Raw genomic sequence first — 21,751 nt, forward strand, 5'->3', positions numbered from 1 at the left:
GGAGCTATATCTAAACCACACATTTAGTCCACTCTTGTTTGTCTTCTAGTCTCTACATTATAACAAAGATAATTAAAATTTAATGCTCATTATAGAGAATGACCTCATCAAATGTTTTTTTTATCTTGGAATAATATAGTTTATTTTATCGAATGAAGTGAATTACTATGAGGCATACGTTTGCTTCATCAAATATATTCCCAAAATGGTAACCCTGTACGACAAACAAATTTACATGAAGCTTCGAAATATCAAAAACTACATTTTGAAAAAAAAAATCAAATGAAATATTCAAAGCTAAACAAGGACTTGGTTTTTGGTCTATTAACAAAGAAAATGTTAAAAATAGCTCCAGACCACCTGGCCGTCTTTAATATACAATAATATTACAGTACCATCACTTTGGTGGAGACCTGAGTATATAATTAGTATATGCGTGGAATTTGTATAATTATAAAAAAATCAGATAATTTTTCATATATCCATAGAGATGATCTGAAAATGAAATTTATAATCTATTCTAGAAACACAAGGTTTGAAGTGGTTTAAAACAACTTCAAAACAGATGGAGTGGGAAGGGGTGTTCAGTGGGAAGTGAAGAATAGTCATATAGAGGCAATTTGATCAAGTGGTAGAATGTCTCCATCCCTATATAATTTAAATTTCATTTGGCAACATATATAATTTTAAATGTTTCTAATATGTAATAATTGGTTGGTTGGTGGTGTATTCAATCACTTTACCCCATTCTCTATCCCTAAAACTCGAATCTCATCATTTTTTTTCTGAATAATGTATGTATATTATTCACTAAAGGTTGGATATATCAATTCAATGCAAAAGGTGACTATATTTGTCATATGTTTCGCTTTCGACTAGTTCACTAGTTTGGGTCCACCCATAGCCTCAATTATTAAGCCTATCCAAATAATTACCACTAATCATTGTGTGATCTCACACATTTAACAACACGGGCCTTGCAAAATAGTCCATATACATATGGGCCAATTATAAAAAAGCCCAAATTTTAAAAGTCCGGTCAACAGAATCATCTAACGGAGGCTCAAAGTCGCGTCAAAATCTTCGCTCAGCGTTCGGACAAGACGACGACCAGACAGATTTGAGACTTCCCACATGTGTTTATGCCTCGTTTTCGTTCATTAATGGCGTTGACTTTTTGAATCCCCTGACCATTCTTATTTTTTCATCCTCCTAGAAGATAGGATCTTCATTTGTCCTCAAGCTCAACGTCGTTGAGGTTCGTCCTCTGTTTCTTCCTCAGCCAAAGTTCATGACTTTATGATTCGATCTGTTACGTTGAAGCGTTGCAATTACCAGAATTTGATTTAGCAATTAGAATCCGATGATGGGTCTTGGATCTTGATGACAATGAGATTGAAAGTTTACATTTTTATCTTACAGGTTTCGAGATGGAAGATGGGAACCGGAGCTTCACAGTGGACGAAGCACTTGTGGATATGGGATTTGGGAAGTTTCAGCTCTACGTCCTTGCCTACGCTGGAATGGGTATGGTTGCAGAGGCAATGGAGATGATGCTTCTCTCTTTCGTTGGACCTGCTGTTCAATCGCTTTGGAATCTCTCTTCACGAGAGGAAAGCTCGATTACTAGCGTCGTTTTTGCTGGTATGCTTATTGGAGCTTACTCTTGGGGCATTGTTGCTGACAAACATGGCCGCAGGTAACTAACTTACCCTGAAGCTTCTTAGCTTATAATATATTTCTTGGTTCCTCAAGTAGATATAGTTGTCTGGAAAAAGGTTTACTTTGCTTGGTTTGTTCATATGAATTCTTCAACTAAATGATCTCTGAAGTTGAATGTTTAGTCTATGACTGCTTCTTTCATTTGATTCATATGTATCTTGTCAATGTTTAAAATGGATCTCTGAGGCCAGGCATTGTGGCTTCATGATGTAGTGGAAGTTAGATAGATGTAAGAATATTCGTTTAGTATAAAATTTTCTAATAAAACAAACTTTCTTGAATTCGTTGAGATCTCCGTAAATCTACCGAAAATAACAAAAAAACTCTTATTTTTATTATTCAAATCATAGACTACCGACGAACTTAAGCTTAAACGGGTATATAGAGGAAAACAGTAACACTAAAAGTAATTATCTTATTAATAAATAAGAAACTACATAATAATGATATTTATGCATCACTTCATTTGGTTTTGATGTTTGTGCTTTATCCTTTTTAGGAAAGGGTTTATCATAACTGCGGTGGTGACTTTCGTAGCTGGTTTCTTGAGCGCATTTGCACCAAACTACACGTGGCTGATCGTTCTCCGCTGTTTCGTTGGTCTCGGATTGGGAGGAGGTCCTGTTCTCGTCTCCTGGTATCTTGAATTCATCCCCGCACCAAACCGAGGGACTTGGATGGTTATTTTCTCAGGTTTCTGGACCGTTGGAACCATCTTGGAAGCTTCCCTCGCTTGGGTACTAGACTTAAATGACTCAAAACGCTTAGCTTTTCACATCAACATGATGATTATAATCCTTTATTTTTGCAGTTAATCATGCCAAGTTTGGGATGGAGATGGTTACTTGCACTCTCTTCTATACCGTCATCGTTGCTTCTTTTATTCTATAAGTGGACGCCTGAGTCTCCTCGGTACTTAATCCTACAAGGCAGGAAAGCTGAAGCTCTTTCCATATTAGAGAAGATTGCGAGAACCAACGGAACGCAACTACCTAAAGGTGTTCTCGGCTCAGAGATGGAAACTGAGATGGAAGAGACTAAAAGCCATCCAACAGAAAATACTCATCTTCTCAAGCCTGGTGAAGTCGAAGAAGCTCCTCCTCCTGTGTCCAAGATAGTACTAAAACCTGATAGCAAGGGACCGTTACTAGTTCTTCTATCTCCAGAGCTAATCAAACGGACTTTGCTACTATGGGTCGTGTTCTTTGGAAACGCTTTTGCTTACTACGGTGTTGTCCTTCTCACCACTGAACTGAAAACTTCTCAAAACAGTTGCTATCCAAGTGAAAAAGGGCTAACACATTCTTCAAAGGATGTTAACTACAGAGACGTTTTCATCGCCAGTTTTGCAGGTACATTCAACATACTTGTATCATCGGTTCTAATTAGCCATTGGGCATTTGGTTCTTGGTTACGGTTTGTTTCTTTGGTACTAGAGGTTTAGGATCCCGTTCGGATATTTAGAAAATTCTGTTTAGTTTTGGTTCGGCTATTTGGGTTTTCGGTTCGGTTTAGGTAACAAGGTTAGGGACCGACTAATATCTGAAGAAATTTCGGATCCCATTCGGTTCCGGGTTTTCAGTTAGTTCAAGTTAAAAAGTTAGAATATTTGGGGTTTTTGGATTAAATATTAGATTATTTTGAATTTTCGGATAAAAATTTGGATAATTCTGATAATTTTAAATATTTCGGATAAAAAGTATCCTTGTAATTTGTTTTTTTTTTGGTATTTTGGTATACATATAATATTTTAAAATTTGTCTTCGGTTCCGGATAAATGTGCTCAGGCCTAGTTCTAACCACTACAAAGAAAAAGTCTGACCCTTTTGGTTCTTGATCATGTTTGGCTTTTCTCAGAGCTTCCAGGACTACTTATATCAGCAGCAATGGTGGACAGGCTTGGAAGAAAAGCATCCATGTCATCAATGCTATTCACCTGTTGCATCTTCCTTCTTCCTCTGTTAACTCATCAGTCTCCAACCTTAACAACCGCTCTTCTCTTCGGCGGCCGTATCTGCATCTCATCGGCTTTCACGGTGGTTTACATTTACGCTCCGGAGATATATCCAACGGCGGTGAGAACCACCGGTGTTGGAGTTGGGAGCTCAGTGGGGAGAATAGGAGGAGTACTGTGTCCACTAGTGGCCGTTGGATTGGTTCACGGATGTCATCAGACAATAGCAGTTCTTCTCTTTGAGTTTGTGATTCTTGTCTCAGGTATCTGCGTTTGTCTCTTCCCGTTTGAGACCAGTGGTCGTGAACTGACGGATACAATCTCTACGTCCAATGAGCCCTCTTCATCTTCCGTATAGCCAACAGTTCTTTTGATTATTGAAGTTTCCAAAGGAAACAAAAGAGGATGGAAACAGAGTTATTGTAATAGAAGTTTATACACGATAGAGTAGAAACATGATATAGGATTCTCATGTATAAGACAGTATACTGTGTAAACTTGTTTGTTAAACAAACTAAAGAGATATATATTTTTTTTTTTATCAAAAACTAAAGAGATATATAATGAACATTTTTTGAGGAAAAGTGTAACATTCCTGATGGTGATGTATAGGTCTGCGGTTATTAACTGAACTTGCGAATCGAAATTTTGTTTATAATACAAAATAAAATTACAATTGACGGTTTATAATACAAAATAATAAAATTACACTAATAAAAATAACAAAGACAGTCCACAGCAACATGAAGACCCTAACAATCATGACTTTTTCACCGACTACAATGACGCTAAGATCTTCATAATCAAGTCTTACAGTAAAGACAACGTCCACAAGAGCATCAAGTACAATGTATGGGCTAGCACCTCCAATGCCAACAAAAAGCTTGACGCGAGGCCAAGGACGAGAAAGAACAACCGTGCCCAGTGTTTCTTCTGTTTTCTGTAAACGGGAGCTCTCAGTTCTGTGGTGTGGTTGAGATGATAGGACCTGTGGATTTTGTGAAGAGCGTTGAGTACTGGAAACAAGACAAATGGAGTGGACAGTTCCCAGTGAAGTGGCACATCATCAAAGATGTGCCAAACAGTCAGTTCCGCCACATTATATTGGAGAACAACGACAATAAGCCTGTCACTAATAGCCGAGACACGCAAGAAGTAAGTCTAAAGCTCTTTCTTGTCCTTAAGACATCTCTTTTAAACAGCTAACTGAAAAAAAAAATACTACTGGTGAAACTGGAACAAGGCATTGAGATGCTCAAGATTTTCAAGAACTATGGTGCTGAGACGTCAATCTTGGATGATTTTGTGTTTTATGAAGAGAGGGAGAAAGTAATTCAAGAACGGAAGGCAAGTAGACAGCCAAGCTTGCCATCTGGAGCAGGAGAACCTGCTTCTGCTGCATTGCAGTCAGAGTTCATCAAGAACATGTCAAAAAGTTTTGCGCAGGTTGTCCGCTTGGAGGAGGGCAGCAAAGCATCTCCAGATGCAACTACAACAACCATAGCCGTCTCTTCTGGTCATTCCAACTAGTAAGTAAAAGACAATCAATTAGCTAAGACTTGTGTTATTCAAATTCTATAATGATCTTTTTGTTTGTTCTAAGAAGGGTATTCAAATGAAAGTTTATGTCTGACCAGGTCTGTTTTTTTTGTGTTAAGTAAGCCTCTTTGTATCTTTTTAGTCAATTTGATTCATTACCCTCCCTCCAGGGTTTGATAGACGAAGAAGAAGCTGATGTAATGAAAGACACGATATAATGTTGCTTCATATGTCTTTTACAGGCAGTGTATAATAAAATATGCAGATTACATAGTCAAAAGCTCTCTCAGCTTTCTTCATCTCCAAGTTTTGTTTCTTTTGTTGGTTTCTCCTTCTCCACATAATCCTTAAGCTTTGTGAGTCTGAGGGGGGACAAGAAAGTCAATGACTGCTTTTTTTTAACTACATAAAGTCAATGACTGCCTTATCCATATTATTTGCATATTTTCTTAAGTGAATAAAAGAAAAGAAAGATTGTTGTTGTCAAAAGGGACACAAGATTGTGTTGTTGATAAGCATATGATTCTTGACCCTTTGTACAAGCAAACACAGATTCAGACTTGTAAGATGTTATGAATCACTAAACATAATGAGGCTAATGGATCACTTGTTTTTGACATTATCCATGTCTGAGATATAGATTATTAAAAAAAAAACATTTTAATAACTTTTGACTGATCCTAGAGATTTTTTATTTTTAAAATATAATTTTATTTGTCTACATAATTTTTCTTTATAATTGTCAATTTCTTCTCATTTTAGTTATTTTATGTTATTTTTTTAATCCAATCGTTTGAATAAGTGTTTATCAATGTTTTAACGTTAGAAAGTTTAAAATGATGTAAATCGAACTATCAGATATTAAAAAAAAAAAAAAACTATCAGATATCAGTCCTAATTAAACAAGTAAAACTAGTGGTTGTAGAATCATTATTGAATGGTGATAGATTACTTCTGATAAAGAGGACCAAATAAATTATATTTAACAAAAAGGGGGTAAACTGTAACAAAAAGAAAAAATAAAGGACCAGACAGAAATAAAATACCAAGTCCGGACAGGTCAAAAGATAACTTCGAACTCGAACCATTGTAATGAACCAATGATTCGTTGCTGCCTTTGCCACTCTGCAACCAGACGAGTCCACGCGCGAATAAACAAACCAACGCAGTGAAAGTGTTTAGGAACACCGAGAGAGATACGATGAATAGTGGCGACATCTTATCGAAGTTAGCTCTATGCTTCTCCTCTTCCGAAGTCTTTTTCCGGCGAGCTTACGGCGATGATGGAGTCCTTCGTTATTGCTGGGCCACCGTGTTGACACTTGTCTTCATTCTTCTCTGCCAAATTATCCGTAAAGTTCGATTCTTTCGTCAGGATTCATCTTCTCCTTCGTCTTCTTCCCCTGCCGTTTCAGCTTCTCAATCTCCGAGCTCTCAATCAAGGTAAAAGGGTTTTGCAATTTTACTTTGCCATCTCTTGTTCCATGTTAACAAGTTTTCAAATTTATAAACTTTAGCCTCCTTTGGTTTATTTGTGGTTGCTTGATCTCAGTTAAAGTTGTCTACTTGATGAGCTCAGTCTTGTACTCTTTGATGATTTTGAGATTCATCATCTATAGACTAATACCCTTTTGCAGAATCTCTACACTTGTTTCTGATGAAGACCTAAAAGGCCTTATTGAAAAACTGGGGGAGAGAAGTGATGATGATACTGAGATTTGGGAAGATGTTATTCAGAAAAGCAACCCTCGCGTGTCCTACACTGCCAAATGCTGCAAACCACAAGTAACAGCAAAAGCTTCAATCCTTAAATGTCTGAAATTGAGATAACTGAGTTTATGGTCTTTGGGTTCTTGTAGGATGGTGGTTCTGTGAAGTACTTAAGCACCACGGTATTTGAGAACTGCTCGCCGGAGGTTCTGAGGGACTTTTACATGGACAATGAGTACAGGAAACAGTGGGATAAGACCGTGGTCGAGCACGAGCAGTTGCAGGTTGATAGTAGCAGCGGAATAGAGATCGGTCGGACGATAAAGAAGTTTCCTTTGTTGACGCCAAGGGAGTATGTATTGGCTTGGAGGTTGTGGGAGGGGAAGGATAAGTTTTATTGTTTCATCAAGGTAACATATGCATATAATCTATACTTTGCCTCTTGACTTATTATATTTTCTCTTTGGTTATTATCAGGAGTGTGATCACAGTAGGGTGCCGCAGCAGAGGAAGTATGTACGTGTAAGTTATTTCCGATCTGGTTGGAGAATCAGGAAAGGTATTAGTTTCTTGGCTTTGTCTTGATGTGATAGATCTACTTGTGGCGAATAGTCTTTAATCTTTTGCACTTTATTTGTATAAACGCTGAACTTAAGCTTTGCTGCAGTTCCTGGTAGGGATGCTTGTGAGATCCACATGTTCCACCAGGAAGATGCTGGATTAAATGTTGAGATGGCGAAGCTTGCTTTCTCGAGAGGCATATGGAGTTACGTTTGTAAGATGGACAGTGCGCTTCGTAAGTACATTGCAACCAGTCGTAGACCCCAAGGGCCCACTGTATCTGCTGTTAGCTTAATGAAAAAGGTGAGATAAGTGTTGTGCCTTGTCTGTAGTGTTGTGAAACTGAGTCTTTGACCTTGTGTTATCCCACAGGTTCCACCGGAGTTAGAGAATCAGACAGATGACATCACAAACTCCTCGGGAACTGTGCACACAGGTGAAGGAGCCGAAAGGAAGAAACTGTTGAGAAAGCCTTCAAAGAAACAGGTAGCAAAGGGTCTGTTGCTTGTGGGCGGTGCGGTTGGTAGTGCAGTTTGCCTGTCTCGTGGTCACTCCGCCTTAGGTGCTAAGGTTGCATTGGCTTACTTCTTGACAAAGCTGAGAAAGCGTGGAGCTCAGCAGAGTCAGACTTCCCAGAACGCTGGTATTTAACTCATATGTGACTCCTAAGCTTGTGTGATAGGAGAGTTGTTTATAGAAGTGATTGACGTGTGAATACTACTGTCATCTAGTAAAGTTATATATGCAATGGCTCTGACCACATGAGCTCTGGGTCTTCAAAGTTTCTGTATACCTCTCATGGTAGACGCGCGCGTGTATGTGTGTGTGACTTAATGTAAATGTAAAGAGTTTCAAAACACAGTCAAGCCTTAAGGATAAGGCCAAGAGAAACATATATATTCAGACAAGCCGTTTCTGTTTCACAAGTGTGCTTGAATATACTTTTGAAACAACTTTGTCATTATATTGTGTCTTCTGTCTCCTAAAGAGCTTTGACGTCTCTAATCTATTGTTGTTCGTCTCTCCTTTTTCAAAGAAGAATTGAAAAAAAATGCAGCATAGAGAATATAAAAAAAATGAACTGTTGTCTCAATGTCATTGTTGTTTCTTGCTATTTATCAGCCAATACATGTTCATCAGAGACAGCGTTCTCGGGTTTGTTATCTTGGTAAGTCGAGTTACCATCATCCTCTTCGCTGCTCCATGTTTTCTCTTGGTAAGTGGAGTTCCCATCGTCCTCTTCGCTGCTCCATTTCCTTACGAACTTAGGCACCATGCTTCTCACATCTTTCGCCTCCGACACTTGATCCATGTCGTTGACTCTCTCAAACCGGACAGCACTCACTTTTCTTGCATTCCCTGCTAGTATCTGTACACCACAAAGACACTTTAATTCAGTTCTAATCAACAACTGAAAATGTGATTATGATGAGCCCACTTCATCATACCTCTACTCTATAGATTTGGTGCTTTTCTTTCTGCTCCTGCCTCTCCTGTTTACCTTCCTCTTCTTCACCCTCCTCTTCCCAGTTTTCCTTTTCAAGAACAACCTTTACACTCTCTCCAGTTTTTGGGATATACCCAAAGGCCTCACACACAAAGCCTGAGACCGTCTCATACTGAATCCCCTGCTTCCCACAAAATAAACAAACATTGAGGAATGCTCTCACTAAAGAGGTATCAAGACACAGCTAAAAGTTACATTACCTCTGGCATCTTCATGTTCAGCTCTTCTGACAGCTGGTCTATAGATGTATTAGCATCAACATCATAGACCCCTTCGTCTCTCATCACAATATACCCTGTCTTCTTCTGAATCTCCTCCTATTCAGCCAAAAAGTCATGGAGACCAGGTATTGTAAGATAGTTTAATCATTAGGCAGGTCAAAGAGTTGAAACTAGGACACTTACTTTTGAATCGTTTTCATCAAATATTTCACCAACAATCTCTTCAACCACATCTTCAAGAGTTACAATCTGCAGAAACAAAAAGAGAGAGATTAGCAGATTGAGGAAGAGAAGAGTAGAGAAGCATAGAAAGGAGAGCAGCACATACTCCAATGGTTCCACCATACTCGTTAAGGACAACTGCCATGTGAACCTTTCTTATGCGAAACTCCCTAAGAAGATTCCAAACTGACATTGAATCTGCATAATATATCATAATCATAAGATCTTCTTCCTGTGACTTAATCAAATCTAGAAGATCTTACCAGGGACGAAGTAAGCAGGTTTATGTGCCATGTCACCCACAGAAGTACTTTCTAACAGATCACCCTTCTGAACATAATCTAGGAGATCCATAGCATAAGCTATACCCACTATATTATCTATACGCTGCTCAAAAACAGGCACCCTGAGAAGAGAAACATTTGATCAATAAACCCCCCAAGGAAGGGAACGAGATTCAGAAGGAAAGGCTTTGGAAATTTTGTGATACCTCGAGTACTGATGGGTCACCCACATGCTATGGAAATCAACTAGACTGCCGCTGGCGTCTATTGCAACTACATCAACAAGAGGAGTCATCACCTCTCGAACATGGGTGTCTTTAATCTCCAGCACATTTTCAATCATGTCCTGCAGAAGCAATCATTATAATAAATTTAGGTTTGGTATAGATTTTTGAAACGAAAAGCTAAGAGATTACAAGAGAGCTCATACCTGCTCCTCTTCTTCAATGGCGCCACTTAGTTCTGCACCTCGTAACATCAGTTTCAACTCATCTTCAGTAACATACGGCTCGCTGACACACACAAATAATGCAGCAAACCGAATCAAATATACTTTTCTGTTTAGCATGTAAGAACTATGTAAGAGATGCTAAAACAAGTCTAGGCTGATGATGATACCTCCTTCCTTTCAAACCAAGAATTTTCAGTATTCCCATTGAGAGATATGTGACAATTCTTCCGACAGGATATAATATTAAGGAAAGCCACGCCACTGGCCTGACCTAGATGCACAGTCAGACAACATAAGTCACGTTGTAATCTATTACTTCCTATCATATGAAACTGAGTGAAACTTACCACCAGCCTTGCAACTTCTTGAGCATTGTGGACAGCAACACTTTTTGGAGTAATCTCAGTTAGGAGTAATATAGCTACCTATATATATAGTCATTCAAGATTAACAACTTAGGAAGCGATGTTGCTAACCAAACTAAAGGATTTAAAAGTTAACAGATATGACAAAAGTATTGATTATACGTACAGTCATCAATCCAGTGGCTGCGCTAACACCAGCTTCTCCAAATATAGCTGTTGCTGCTTCTGTGACCAGAGCAGTTGCCGCAATGTTCACAACACTAAAAATAAACCACAAGAACTAATGATAAGAGACAAATTTTCAAGCAATCATCTAAAGAACAATTGCATCTAAGGAAAGAAGCAGTACGTTGTTCCAATAAGTATAGTCGTCAGGAATCTAGTAACATCACTCCGTAGCATTCTGAATACACCGTTCTCTGGTTCTTTCTCAGCTAACTCACGCACCTGAGTATCAAACCACACATCAAACATCAATATTTCAAAACCAATCAGATCAACGGCGTGATACATGGTTTCAGCATTGGCATTACTATATCACAACGAAAGGAGCTCACAATCAGAACTAGGACATGAATTTTTTTTTTACCTTCCACGGCCACAATGTTGTGATGGAGGTTTCTGCCATAGAGAAGAACGCTGAGAGGCTAAGCAGTGCAGCCAATATCAAACCCTGCTCTCTAAGAACCGTGAGAACCTGATAAATCTTCGGCAAAGCATTCTTGAACAACACTAGGCTCTGACCAAACACCTCGTACCCTGCTTCCACCACACCCGCCGACGCCAACACCTTACGGCATCCGTATAAGAAAACTCCAGACACAACTGCTCCCACAACAATCCCACGTTTCAGCAAAACCTTGATAGAATCCAGATCTTTTTCCCCGGAATCAGAACTTTGTTGACTGCCATCGTGATGTTGACTCGAGCTAAACAGCACAAAGCTACTACTGCTTCTGTAGCTAAATCCAGAACTTGGTCGGAATCTGAAACTCAAGCTGCGGTTTTTACAAGGACTCAACGCCACAGGGCAGTGAAGTCTTCCTGAAAGCTTCGATCTTTGATTACATTTCTTCAAAATTGAGGCTTTTGCGCCAATGAGAGACCGACCCAGAACCGATAATTCAAGTGCCATAAGAGAGAAAGAAGAGGCACCAAGAAACCTAAGGTATGAAACGTGTGGGAAGAGCCAAAGTAGGGAGAAAGCTAAGACAGGCTCGTCTCTAAATGCTCAGAAGCGTGAAGAGTTGGTACACCAAGAGAGTAGTTATTTGTTTGGTGAAGACAAGATGGTGAGTTTGAAACTGTGAGCTAGGGTTCATAGCTTTAGAAGAGGAACCCCTCCCTCCGGCAGCGATAATGGTGAGGTTGCCGAGAAAGAGAAAAAGGCTGCGCCTTTCCTCCTCCGTCAAATTGTTTTTTTTTTTCAGACCAAAGTCAGGAGCAAGTGGCATAGCTTGTTAGATGACCACTAGTACCCCTGTGTTCCCACCAACCAACGGGATATACTTTAACCGGTCAGGTTTGTTGTTTTTTTTTCTTTGGCTCAACTTTATTTTTCAAGATTACATTATGCATGTCCGCCTCTAACACATGTTCAAGATAGAATACAACTTCGGAACAAGATTCAGTAAAGAAAAAGCTTCATTCGTTATTCTATAATGTTGTTTTGTTACTCTCTCTCGGATGATAATAAACAACTCTGTGGTCAGAGTTTTCAGAGAAGGATGTCTTGGGTGATCGGTTTAAGTTTTGGCCACATCTCTTCTTATCCTCCAATCATTCTCGCCAGCACCAAAGAAAACTTCTAGCTCCAGCCCACAACATCTTGCCCGAACTATCTATACTGACCCAACCAATTCCACTTCGCAGCTGATCGTTATGCCATGCCCCATCTGTGTTACATTTTATCCACTGTGGTGGTGGGGGCTTCTATTTAGCGCTTCGGTGGTTTGAACCTCCTCTTTTCTACCTAACCACTCCTCCATGTTGTCCATTGCTTTATTAACCGTGTTTGGGGCAGAGTAGTCTTTACCTCTGAAGAGATGCTCATTTCTGTTTCTCCAAATTCTCCATAGCAGCCAAGGAACCAGTTCATCGTGTGCCTTTTCTATAGGATCTTGATGTTTCTGGTTCAGAGCAGGGTATAGGTTTGCATAGAGAAAGTCTGACATTTTGCCATTAGGAGAAGCACGGATCGACGGGTCAGGTTTGTTCATAGGCCGCCGTCTTACTGGTGTTTAGTAAACCAATACGGTTTGATCATCAAATCAATATTTTTTTTTTTTTTTGTTTAACCTGCTAAATGTAAAAAAGATTTATGACTTTTCTTTTTACAACTGATAATTCTATATTTTTGTAACAATTGAAGCATAGGAGTCTTGCCCAGGCTCCCTACTTATCAATACGAAATACTTGAAATAAATATCAAATAAGAAATTTCATACCATTAGTCGAGATATGCATCAAAATATGGGTTAAGAATTCACGTCTAACCACATCATCTTAAATCATTTTATAAAAATATATGTATAACCACATATTGAAAGTTTTATAGACCTATCTTTTTTTTTATTAAACCATGATATTTTGGTTTAAAAATATTAATAAACCATCATTCAAAACCATTAGGTTTGGTATGACTTCCATGTCAATAACAAGCTTAATGCTGATACTTGAGACCAAGTTCATTCAGTAGAATGAAACATCTTTTATTGCAGAAATTTGAAGTAACCATGCAGAATCATCGGTTACTTAGCTTAAAACATTACAAGTTATAACTAAAAAGAAAAGCTTTTAAAACAAAACTATGATAAGATTTTTTTTCATCGTCATCATATCACCAAGAAAGTAGTGAGGACTACTCAAAACTGGAACTTGATCTTGCGGTGTACTCGGCCACAAGTTTAGCAAAAGATGAAGACTTGTTCTCCAGCAACTTCACTGGCGTATCGTACTCCTCAATGATCCCTACACATAAAACAAAAAACAACACACTCCTCGATGATTCATCTATTTAAAAGCACATGTTCTGTCAAATGATTTGAAAAAGTTTCAGACAAACCATCGCTAAGAAGCAGAACCATGTCACTGTCAATAACCGAAGATATCCTGTGTGCAATGGTTATCACTGTACAATCTGAAAAGTGTTCTCTTAACGTTTTCTGAATCAGATTGTCAGTTGCAGTGTCAACAGAAGCAGTAGCTTCATCAAGAACCAAGATCTTGCTTCTCTTGAGAAGAACTCTCCCAAGACACACAAGCTGTCTCTGACCCATGCTCCAGTTCTCTCCATTCTCACTCACAGATGAGTCCAGCTTTTGCTCCTTCTTCCTCACCTCATCTCCTAGTTGGCACTTGTCAAGAGCCTAAGAACACAAATGAATCATTACTCAAGACAGAACAGTTTCTTACTAGTTAAAGAAAGACAGAAAGAAACTAAACCAACCCACCTCCCATATTTGGTCATCAGTGTACTCCTCAAGAGGGTCCAAGTTACTTCTCACAGTTCCTTCAAACATGGTTGGATCTTGAGGTATAATACTAAGCCTCAAACGCAAGTCATGCAACCCAATGTTCAATATATTCACTCCATCTATCTTTATTTCTCCAGCTGAAGGCTCAACAATGCGGAAAAGGGTTTGAATCAAAGTCGATTTCCCGCTTCCTGTCCTTCCAACAATACCTGTTCTCAAACCTCCTTTGAATGTGCATGTTATTCCTCGCAACACTAGTGGCATATGTGGAGCATACCGAACCTAACAATGTGTCACAGATGGTTAAGAATGCAAACAAACAAGTGGGGGATCTATAGCACGAAATTTTATGTAATATTTCTTATAATTTGTAATAGCATAATTAATCAACGTTAAAAAAAAATATAGCATGAAATCTTGGTACCTGAAGATCATGGATGTCTACTTCTCCACGTGAAGGCCATGATTGTTCAGGCCGGTTTGATTCTATCACAAGAGGTGGTTCACTAGGAACACTTGCATACTGAAGCATCCTCTCTACAGATATGATTTTGTTCTCAAGATTACAGAGAGTCCAGATAAGCCAAGCTTGCATGGTATTCAAATTGAGTCCATAAGTCACTGCTAATCCCGCCAGGCTTGGATGAATCACTCCAGTAGGTATAGAGATCAAGAAAACAAGTGAGAAGGCAAATGTAAGTGAAGATAACATATCGAGGCGGAAGCCAAGCCATTCCCTTGCTCCAGCTGAATAGAATTTGGGCCTAGAGTAACCATCACTAAGCCTCATGTTGTCGCCACGGAATCTTGATTCTTGATTGAAACTCCTGATGGTTGTTGAGCCTGATATGGTTTCAGCAAAGTGCTGAATCAGTGGGGCTTTGCATACTCCAACTAAACGTGAAAGCTCTCTTGCTGCAGCTATGTAATATCTCTGCAAAGTTGAAAGATTATTATTTACAGAATCAATCTTTATTGACTACTAGATTAGAATGAGAAAGTACCTGATACCATATGAAGGCAGCAACCACAGGGATGAAGACAAGAAAAACAAGCCAAGAAACTTGAGACATAACCCCAATGATTCCTATAAGCTGAATGACTGTGATAGCAACTAATCCAAACTGATATGGTATGTCCAAATCCACTGCAGACTGGTCTGTAGAAGCCTGTAACACAAAAGACATGATCACTAAATAAAATAGAGATATATAAAAATTATAATATAACTAGTGTCCAGAGACGTACTCTATTCATGATTCTTCCACTTGGAGTTGAATCAAAGAAAGACATCGGCGAGCGGAAGATACAGTGGTGCATCTTATGAAACAGTTCAGTAGCAGTCTTGTAACCAGCGGTGACAAGAAGCGTGGTTCTAACGAGAATGCATACGGAACTTCCAACGGCTAAAGCAACATAAACGATCATTAACGTTGAGATGTTCACAGGAGCTTCCACATCTTTAGAAACAGGAGTAGCCCAAGCCATCCAGTAGTTGCTTCCAATCTGTAGAAGCTGAAACAGAACCTGTGCCAACACTATGAAAGGCACAAGAGCTCCTCCATAGGCTAGTGTGATATATTTCCAGTATACATCCAAAGCAACGCTACCTTTCTCCCTCTCTTCCTCTTGCACAAGCTGTCTTTTGGTCTCCTCAGTGTCTGGCTTATCGTTCTTCACATCTTGACTTTCTTGTTTCCCATCAAGACCAATAGCATCTTCTTGGCCGCCTAAAGCTGGTTTCTCAGAGACAGAACTGGCATCAACAGAGCTAACTACTGCAAGAGCCTCCTGATGAGCACCTATAAGCTCCATGAAATCAGTTCCAGAGCTGAGGATGTCATTGTATTTTCCAGCTTGGCTGATCCTTCCATCTTTCATGACCTGATGAGACACAAGACAAATGATTCCAGATGATTTCACTTATCCTCAGTGACACAATATTGAAAAGATTAAAAAACTAATACATTTCATAAAAAGTGTCATTTTGATATATTTTCCACAAACTAATAAAATGGTCAAAATGCATTCATGTTCTTAATAAATTACATAGTGTTTTTGGTATAAATAAAATTATGTATAAGATCAATACATTTTACAATTAATTATTAATTACATTTGAAATTTTAAAATAACATGAAAAAAATGTCAAAATGAAACTGTTTACGAAACGGAGAGAGTACTATTAATTATTCACATACCAGTATAAGATCAGCAGCAGGTAAGAACTCAACTTGATGAGTTACATAAATAACTGATTTGGAAGACAAAAGCCCCAGCAAAACTTCCTGTAAAGACAATAATAATGAAACTCAGTAAGCTGCAGTTAAGAAAGATAAAGACACACACTAATGACTAAGTACCTTAAAGAGATGTGACCCTGTGTGAGCATCCACGGCACTAAAAGGATCATCAAACAAGTAGATATCTGCATCTTGGTATAGCGCACGTGCAATCTGTATCCTTTGCTTCTGTCCACCACTCAGATTAATGCCACGTTCTCCTATAACAGTCTGATCACCAAATGAGAGTATCTCCAGATCCTTACTCAAAGAACATGCTTCAAGCACCTTCTCATATCTCTCTCTTTCCATTGGCTTACCAAACAAGATGTTGTCCTCAATTTTACCACTCTGAATCCAAGGAGATTGAGCCACGTAGGCCTTTGTCCCACAAACCTTAAGACTTCCAGATACTTTTGGTACTTCTCCAAGTATAGATGAAAGCAAGCTTGACTTCCCAGAGCCAACAGTACCACAAACTGCAACCTTCATCCCAGGAAGGACCTTGAAGCTGATGTCTTTTAAAGTTGGGCTTTCAGAAGGAACATCCCATGATAAAGTGCTGTTGCTCACTTCCACAGCTATGTCTGAACCTCCTTGAGGAAGCGTCTCCACAACGTCTGGCTGTAAGTTGTCTAGACAGAGATAAGACGCAATCCTATCAAGAGAGACTTTGGTCTGCACAACCATGGAGATAGTGTCTGGAAGATTGTAGATAGGCTCTTGCAAGATCCTGAACGTTGCAAGCGCTGAGAGTATCTTACCAGACTCAAGTGGGATGCCAAGAAGTATACAAGCACCAAAAGTGGACACTGAGACCAAAGTAGGAGCTCCCCAGAAGACAAAGCTTATAACAGCTGAGTTATACACATACTTCTTTAACCAACCTTCCTCAGACTTCCTCAGATCAAATACCTTTGACAGAAACTTCATCTCCCATCCTTGAAGTTTGAGTATCCTCATGTTCCTCAAGATCTCAGATGTTGACTTCATCCTGTTGTCCTTAGCTTCCATTAACTTCTCCTGGAACCTCTCTTGCATCCTCCCAAACGGGAAGTTCACTAGCATTACTAGAATGGTTGCAATCAAAGCTGCTACCGAAGCTAATCCAAGATTCCTATACAATATCCACAGAGCTAGACCGACTTGTAGCAAAACCATCCATGGATCATGCATGTACCAACTAAAACTACCAATCCTCTCAGCATCCACAGTCATTAAGTTTATAATCTCACCGCTTGTGCGTCCTTGCTTCGAATGGCATGAAAGCGTCAGACCCTTCTCGTATATCATCGCCACCAATGAAGATCTCATCCTGATACCAACCTTCTGTAGCCTAAAGAACCAATGTCTCTGAGAGAGACACTCCACAAGCTTAGCGAGAAAGAAAGTGATCACCAGCACATACCCTTCGTTGTTGTACTGTCTGCGTCCGTTGAGGTATTGAACGAACGTGTCGATGAGCGCTGGTCCAACGTATGACGCCACCGTGTAGATGAAAGCAAAGAAGGCAGTCACTAGAATCTCCCACTGAGCTGAAAAGAACAACGCTTTCATGAGCTTGAACGTTGTCACACCACCACCACCACCACCATCTGATGATGATTCCAGCATGGTCCTGAACTTAGGAGCTAACCCAACTACACTGTCGCTATCATGAAGCTGAGGAACGTCTTCAAGATCAAGGGGTTTCTTGTTTCCGATCTCTATCAATGGACCCATCCAAGAGAAAGTCAAGAGACTGAGAAGGCTAGCTCTAGAGCAAGGAGTAGCCTCATCACTCCCCACACCACCACCAACGGTTGAATCTCCATTCAAGAGAGGCTCTTCCAAAACTCCATTGCTGTTGTTGCCTCCTCTAGCTTTCTTGAAGAAAGCTACATAGCAGAGAAGCAAAGCGCCGCTAAAAGAAACTATGTCGCACACTAGAAGATGAACTTGTCTCTTGTCTACCACCACAAGAGAGTAGCAAGAAACCGCGAGATAGAAAACTAACCAGATCCTAAGCAAAAGTGGAGACTTTCTCATCTCATAATCACTGCAACGATGCAAGGACAGCGACAAAACTCCCCAGGAAACCGTTGGTAATAGAAACATGAGGAGAGACACTAGCTGCTCTTCATCTAACCAATCACTCTCGTACCAGTAGAAACCACTCAAGGACGTCAACGCGAGGTCAAGGAGAGACAGAACTAAACTACAAAACAGAACCGACTTGAACCCGAACCCTCTCTTTTCTTTTAAACTCTCCGTAACAGAACCAAAACCATTGTTTCTCCCCCTAACCCATGAACAAAACAGAACCAGCAACAACACTCCGTGCAAGAAACCAGAGACACATCTGGGTTCCATAAGATAAGAACTAGAATCCGAGAACGACAAGAACGTTGTTAACATACCGTTATCTTTCATGGAACCTAGAAAGTCCATAGCTTTCCTCTTTTTCTCTCTGTTTCTCTCTGTTTCTCTCTCTGTTTCGCTCTCTATTTTCAAATGATTTGGTACATGGTTTTGGACGAAGGAGAAGTACTTAATATACAAGAGATACGTAAAAGATTGAGCTGCACGTAAGTTGAAAAATCTCTGTATTTTGTCAGTCAATGACTACTAGTCTTCTGTCTCACTATCAAGAGTTGATGTAGACAGTAACCCTTGGAGAGCACGCTCAAGAAACTGCTAAGAAGAAGACAAAACGCTACTCTCTCTGACTCTATCTAAGACCCTACCAGAGGAGAGGTTACGGCCACTTATAGTTGCTCCATCACCATCCTCAATCTTTTCACCACGCAAGTTGTAAACAGGGGTCCGAGATGTAAGCATACTTTCTAAATAGGCTGCACTAAACTGTAGGTTGAATGTAGTTTTTACAGACCTTCAAGGCACGAGCCAAAAAAAAAAGAAACAAAAAAAAACAGAACAGAGATCATACTAAATATAAAGACAAAGTGAAAAAAAAAAAATCTGCTGTAAAAAAAAAAAAGAAGCAATAAGCAGAAGCCACATCCCAAATCAAAGGTAAGAAAATGAACACATGACTTGGATTTAAAAGTCTAAAAGTCTAAAGGTAAGAAAATGAACACAGCATCTAAAAGTCTTTTGGCCATGATTATCCCTTGGGTTTTTTAGGTTTTTAAAAAAAAAAAAAAAAAAAAATTAAAAAGCAAACCAATCGCGGGCCGCCACGTGTCAGTGAGGTCCGCGAACAGTGTAAGAAACTCACTAAGATCGGTTCTTAATTAGTAGTTTTTGTAACCGATCCTTAAAGTTTTTGTGGGAGTTCACGCACTAAAAAACCTACTAAAGACCCCGGATAATCATGCTCTTAGAATGATCAGGTTCACAGGTTCCTAATCTAAAAAATCCTGTTTTTAAAAAAAAAATTGTAATCAAAACCAGGACAAAAATGTCTTATCCGATCATGACTTAGATTTCAATCAACTACAATGTCTAGACTTTTGAATGCAATTTTTTCTTTACGTTTGATCTATAAGTTCACACAGAAATTTATATAGGACATTATCATATGTCAAGGAAAAAAAGGTTAAAAAAAAATGCAAATAGAAAACCTATCAATAATGGTGTCGCAATGCAATTTAAAGACGATGACTTGAACCAAATTAAGAAAAAAATCATTCAAACCCGTTAGTAAACTGGATTTTATATATCGGCCTACTTTGATATTTTATTATAGTGGGCCGTTTGTTTTATTAAGTGGGCTTTAAAGCCCATATATAAAAAAGCTTTTTTGGATAATGGATAATCCTCGAAGCGAAGCTGCGGAAGAGAAAACTACAGATCCTTGGAGAGCGCTCAAAGGAAGAAGAAGAAGAAGAAGAAAAATCGATTCTTTGTTTGGAAATTCAATTCAATGGCGGTTTCTTCTGTAACTTCATTCATACTACCACACTCTTTCTCCAATCCCACCTCTTTGTCTTCTACCAGACAGAAGGTCTCTCTGCTCTCCTTGCTCCCATCTTCTTCTACACATAGCGGCACCGTCCTTAACAAACCCTCCATCCCATTTACGAAGAGGGTCTTCGCAGCTCCCGAAACCCTATCTCCTGAAACTCTCGACGAACCCGTCTCTGAGGTATACACATTTCTACACATGTCTCTCTCTGTCTTTCTCTTTCTCTGATTCTTGATTGTGTGTTAAGACAATGTATGGAACAGCTGTTTTTTTGTCTGAATCATTAGATATATGACATCATCCTGTCCGGTTTTCTACCGTATCTGCTAATAAAGCAGCTCCCTTTGTGTGTTGTTGAGTGTCTGTGCTGGTGGGACTTTTATCTTACAGACTCTGTCTCTATCTGTGGTGTTGGATTCAGGTTCCGAGCTCTTCCTCGATCAGTGTAGACGCAGATAAGGTATGTTCCGTTGCAATTAGTGATCTCACTACATGAAGAAAGTTATCATTTTTAGATGAGCTTTGGCGGTTTTTATGGAGAGTCATTGTGTTTTCTTGGTTCCACTGTGTTCTTACATTACTCGGAGCTGTCTTCTGTGTATTAAGAAATGAAATTAAACAGAGAGTTTTCAGACCAGAGACCACTATTTTAGATGGGAACTGCTGTTGTGTACTTTTTACTGAAGTTGAAATACACTTGTCACACCAGAGTTCTGTTTTCTTTGGAGGTTTTGTGGAGATTCATTGTTTTTGTTTGGTTAAAGTTGGAGTTGTGGTTACTTGTAAGCAGATGGCACCAAAGCAGAAGATTAGGATCAAGCTTAGATCATACTGGGTGCCTCTGATTGAGGACTCATGCAAGCAGATACTTGACGCTGCGAGGAACACCAATGCCAAGACGATGGGTCCTGTTCCTTTGCCGACCAAGAAGCGTATCTACTGTGTTCTCAAGTCTCCCCACGTTCACAAGGATGCAAGGTTCCATTTTGAGATCAGGACGCACCAGCGGATGATTGATATTCTCTACCCCACTGCTCAAACCATTGATTCCTTGATGCAGCTTGATCTTCCTGCTGGTGTTGATGTCGAGGTCAAGCTCTGAAGATCAACAGTAACTAGAATGGTAACAAAAACAAAGCTCTTTCCTCGTCTTGTTCTGTCTCAGACTAATGTGTCTAGTTAGTAAAAACTCAATCAACTTGGATGCTTACCTATACAAACTCTTCATCAAATTAGAGTCTAGCTCACTTAATTTTTTTCTTTAGCTCACATAATCTTGATGCTTGTTCTTAACCAAAGTTTTTTTTCTTCCTCATAGGTGATGGACACTTGCAATGCATGAGCAGACTGTTTCAGATCAACGACATAGCTTAGAACTGGTCAGCTCTGTATCATCTCTTTGAGAGCCTCTGTAATGAGTATTCTCTGTTAGTTATCCTTGTTCTTAGTTGTATGAACAAGTCCACAAGTGATTTAAGTTCAGAGAAATATTTTGTGTTGTGTTTGTCACTTTTATTATATTAAGTACAGTACTTTTTTCTATTGTA

General features: G+C 39.3%; 6 protein-coding genes across 6 annotated transcripts; 4 read left to right on the forward strand and 2 right to left on the reverse strand.

Annotated features, from left to right (window-relative positions):
- Positions 1-1,057: 1,057 nt before the first annotated feature.
- LOC106397433 (organic cation/carnitine transporter 7-like) lies at positions 1,058-4,215 on the forward strand. Its single transcript, XM_048753016.1, has 5 exons — positions 1,058-1,258; positions 1,423-1,699; positions 2,222-2,459; positions 2,534-3,074; positions 3,580-4,215. Exons 2-5 carry the CDS (start codon positions 1,431-1,433, stop codon positions 4,032-4,034), a joined length of 1,503 nt encoding a protein of 500 aa, XP_048608973.1. The 5' UTR covers positions 1,058-1,258; positions 1,423-1,430; the 3' UTR covers positions 4,035-4,215.
- A 2,080-nt stretch (positions 4,216-6,295) lies between these two features.
- Positions 6,296-8,409, forward strand: BNAC03G73640D. The gene is made up of 6 exons (XM_013841320.3): positions 6,296-6,658; positions 6,853-7,000; positions 7,075-7,335; positions 7,403-7,484; positions 7,593-7,789; positions 7,859-8,409. The coding sequence occupies exons 1-6, from the start codon at positions 6,417-6,419 to the stop codon at positions 8,135-8,137; spliced, it is 1,209 nt and encodes a 402-aa protein (XP_013696774.1). The 5' UTR covers positions 6,296-6,416; the 3' UTR covers positions 8,138-8,409.
- Positions 8,410-8,425: 16 nt separating this feature from the next.
- On the reverse strand, positions 8,426-11,976 carry LOC106400916 (putative DUF21 domain-containing protein At3g13070, chloroplastic). The gene is made up of 13 exons (XM_013841319.3): positions 11,126-11,976; positions 10,886-10,983; positions 10,703-10,796; positions 10,519-10,596; positions 10,339-10,442; positions 10,151-10,232; positions 9,927-10,066; positions 9,700-9,842; positions 9,543-9,634; positions 9,398-9,463; positions 9,194-9,310; positions 8,935-9,114; positions 8,426-8,855 (listed from the first exon to the last, which is right to left on the reverse strand). Exons 1-13 carry the CDS (start codon positions 11,669-11,671, stop codon positions 8,598-8,600), a joined length of 1,998 nt encoding a protein of 665 aa, XP_013696773.1. The 5' UTR covers positions 11,672-11,976; the 3' UTR covers positions 8,426-8,597.
- LOC111203677 lies at positions 11,707-12,011 on the forward strand. The gene is given in 2 exon segments (XM_048749507.1): positions 11,707-11,713; positions 11,752-12,011. Coding segments are annotated over 2 exon segments (267 nt in total).
- A 1,215-nt stretch (positions 12,012-13,226) lies between these two features.
- Positions 13,227-18,869, reverse strand: LOC106400833 (ABC transporter C family member 3-like). The gene is made up of 8 exons (XM_013841223.3): positions 16,376-18,869; positions 16,214-16,300; positions 15,261-15,896; positions 15,017-15,181; positions 14,437-14,946; positions 13,989-14,294; positions 13,601-13,904; positions 13,227-13,506 (listed from the first exon to the last, which is right to left on the reverse strand). Exons 1-8 carry the CDS (start codon positions 18,722-18,724, stop codon positions 13,397-13,399), a joined length of 4,467 nt encoding a protein of 1,488 aa, XP_013696677.2. The 5' UTR covers positions 18,725-18,869; the 3' UTR covers positions 13,227-13,396.
- A 1,175-nt stretch (positions 18,870-20,044) lies between these two features.
- LOC106402070 (30S ribosomal protein S10, chloroplastic-like) lies at positions 20,045-21,751 on the forward strand. The gene is made up of 4 exons (XM_048753017.1): positions 20,045-20,384; positions 20,626-20,664; positions 20,995-21,327; positions 21,523-21,751. The coding sequence occupies exons 1-3, from the start codon at positions 20,163-20,165 to the stop codon at positions 21,304-21,306; spliced, it is 573 nt and encodes a 190-aa protein (XP_048608974.1). The 5' UTR covers positions 20,045-20,162; the 3' UTR covers positions 21,307-21,327; positions 21,523-21,751.

This window comes from Brassica napus, chromosome C3 (genome assembly GCF_020379485.1).
Source record: "Brassica napus cultivar Da-Ae chromosome C3, Da-Ae, whole genome shotgun sequence".
In the NCBI taxonomy this organism is placed as follows: Eukaryota; Viridiplantae; Streptophyta; class Magnoliopsida; order Brassicales; family Brassicaceae; genus Brassica; species Brassica napus.

Coding starts and splice junctions, on each gene's coding strand:
- LOC106397433 (XM_048753016.1), top strand. CDS start 1,431: ATGGAAGATGGGAACCGGAGCTTCACAGTGGACGAAGCACTTGTGGAT. Junction 1,700..2,221: donor GCTGACAAACATGGCCGCAG/GTAACTAACTTA, acceptor TATCCTTTTTAG/GAAAGGGTTTATCATAACTG. Junction 3,075..3,579: donor TTTCATCGCCAGTTTTGCAG/GTACATTCAACA, acceptor GGCTTTTCTCAG/AGCTTCCAGGACTACTTATA.
- BNAC03G73640D (XM_013841320.3), top strand. CDS start 6,417: ATGAATAGTGGCGACATCTTATCGAAGTTAGCTCTATGCTTCTCCTCT. Junction 6,659..6,852: donor TCTCCGAGCTCTCAATCAAG/GTAAAAGGGTTT, acceptor ACCCTTTTGCAG/AATCTCTACACTTGTTTCTG. Junction 7,790..7,858: donor CTGTTAGCTTAATGAAAAAG/GTGAGATAAGTG, acceptor GTTATCCCACAG/GTTCCACCGGAGTTAGAGAA.
- LOC106400916 (XM_013841319.3), bottom strand. CDS start 11,671: ATGGCACTTGAATTATCGGTTCTGGGTCGGTCTCTCATTGGCGCAAAA. Junction 10,984..11,125: donor CAACATTGTGGCCGTGGAAG/GTAAAAAAAAAA, acceptor TTTGATACTCAG/GTGCGTGAGTTAGCTGAGAA. Junction 10,067..10,150: donor CCATTGAAGAAGAGGAGCAG/GTATGAGCTCTC, acceptor TTGCTTCTGCAG/GACATGATTGAAAATGTGCT.
- LOC106400833 (XM_013841223.3), bottom strand. CDS start 18,724: ATGGACTTTCTAGGTTCCATGAAAGATAACGGTATGTTAACAACGTTC. Junction 15,897..16,213: donor CTGCTGCTGATCTTATACTG/GTATGTGAATAA, acceptor GTGTCTCATCAG/GTCATGAAAGATGGAAGGAT. Junction 13,905..13,988: donor CTGATGACCAAATATGGGAG/GTGGGTTGGTTT, acceptor TTGTGTTCTTAG/GCTCTTGACAAGTGCCAACT.
- LOC106402070 (XM_048753017.1), top strand. CDS start 20,163: ATGGCGGTTTCTTCTGTAACTTCATTCATACTACCACACTCTTTCTCC. Junction 20,385..20,625: donor TCGACGAACCCGTCTCTGAG/GTATACACATTT, acceptor TGTTGGATTCAG/GTTCCGAGCTCTTCCTCGAT. Junction 20,665..20,994: donor TCAGTGTAGACGCAGATAAG/GTATGTTCCGTT, acceptor ACTTGTAAGCAG/ATGGCACCAAAGCAGAAGAT.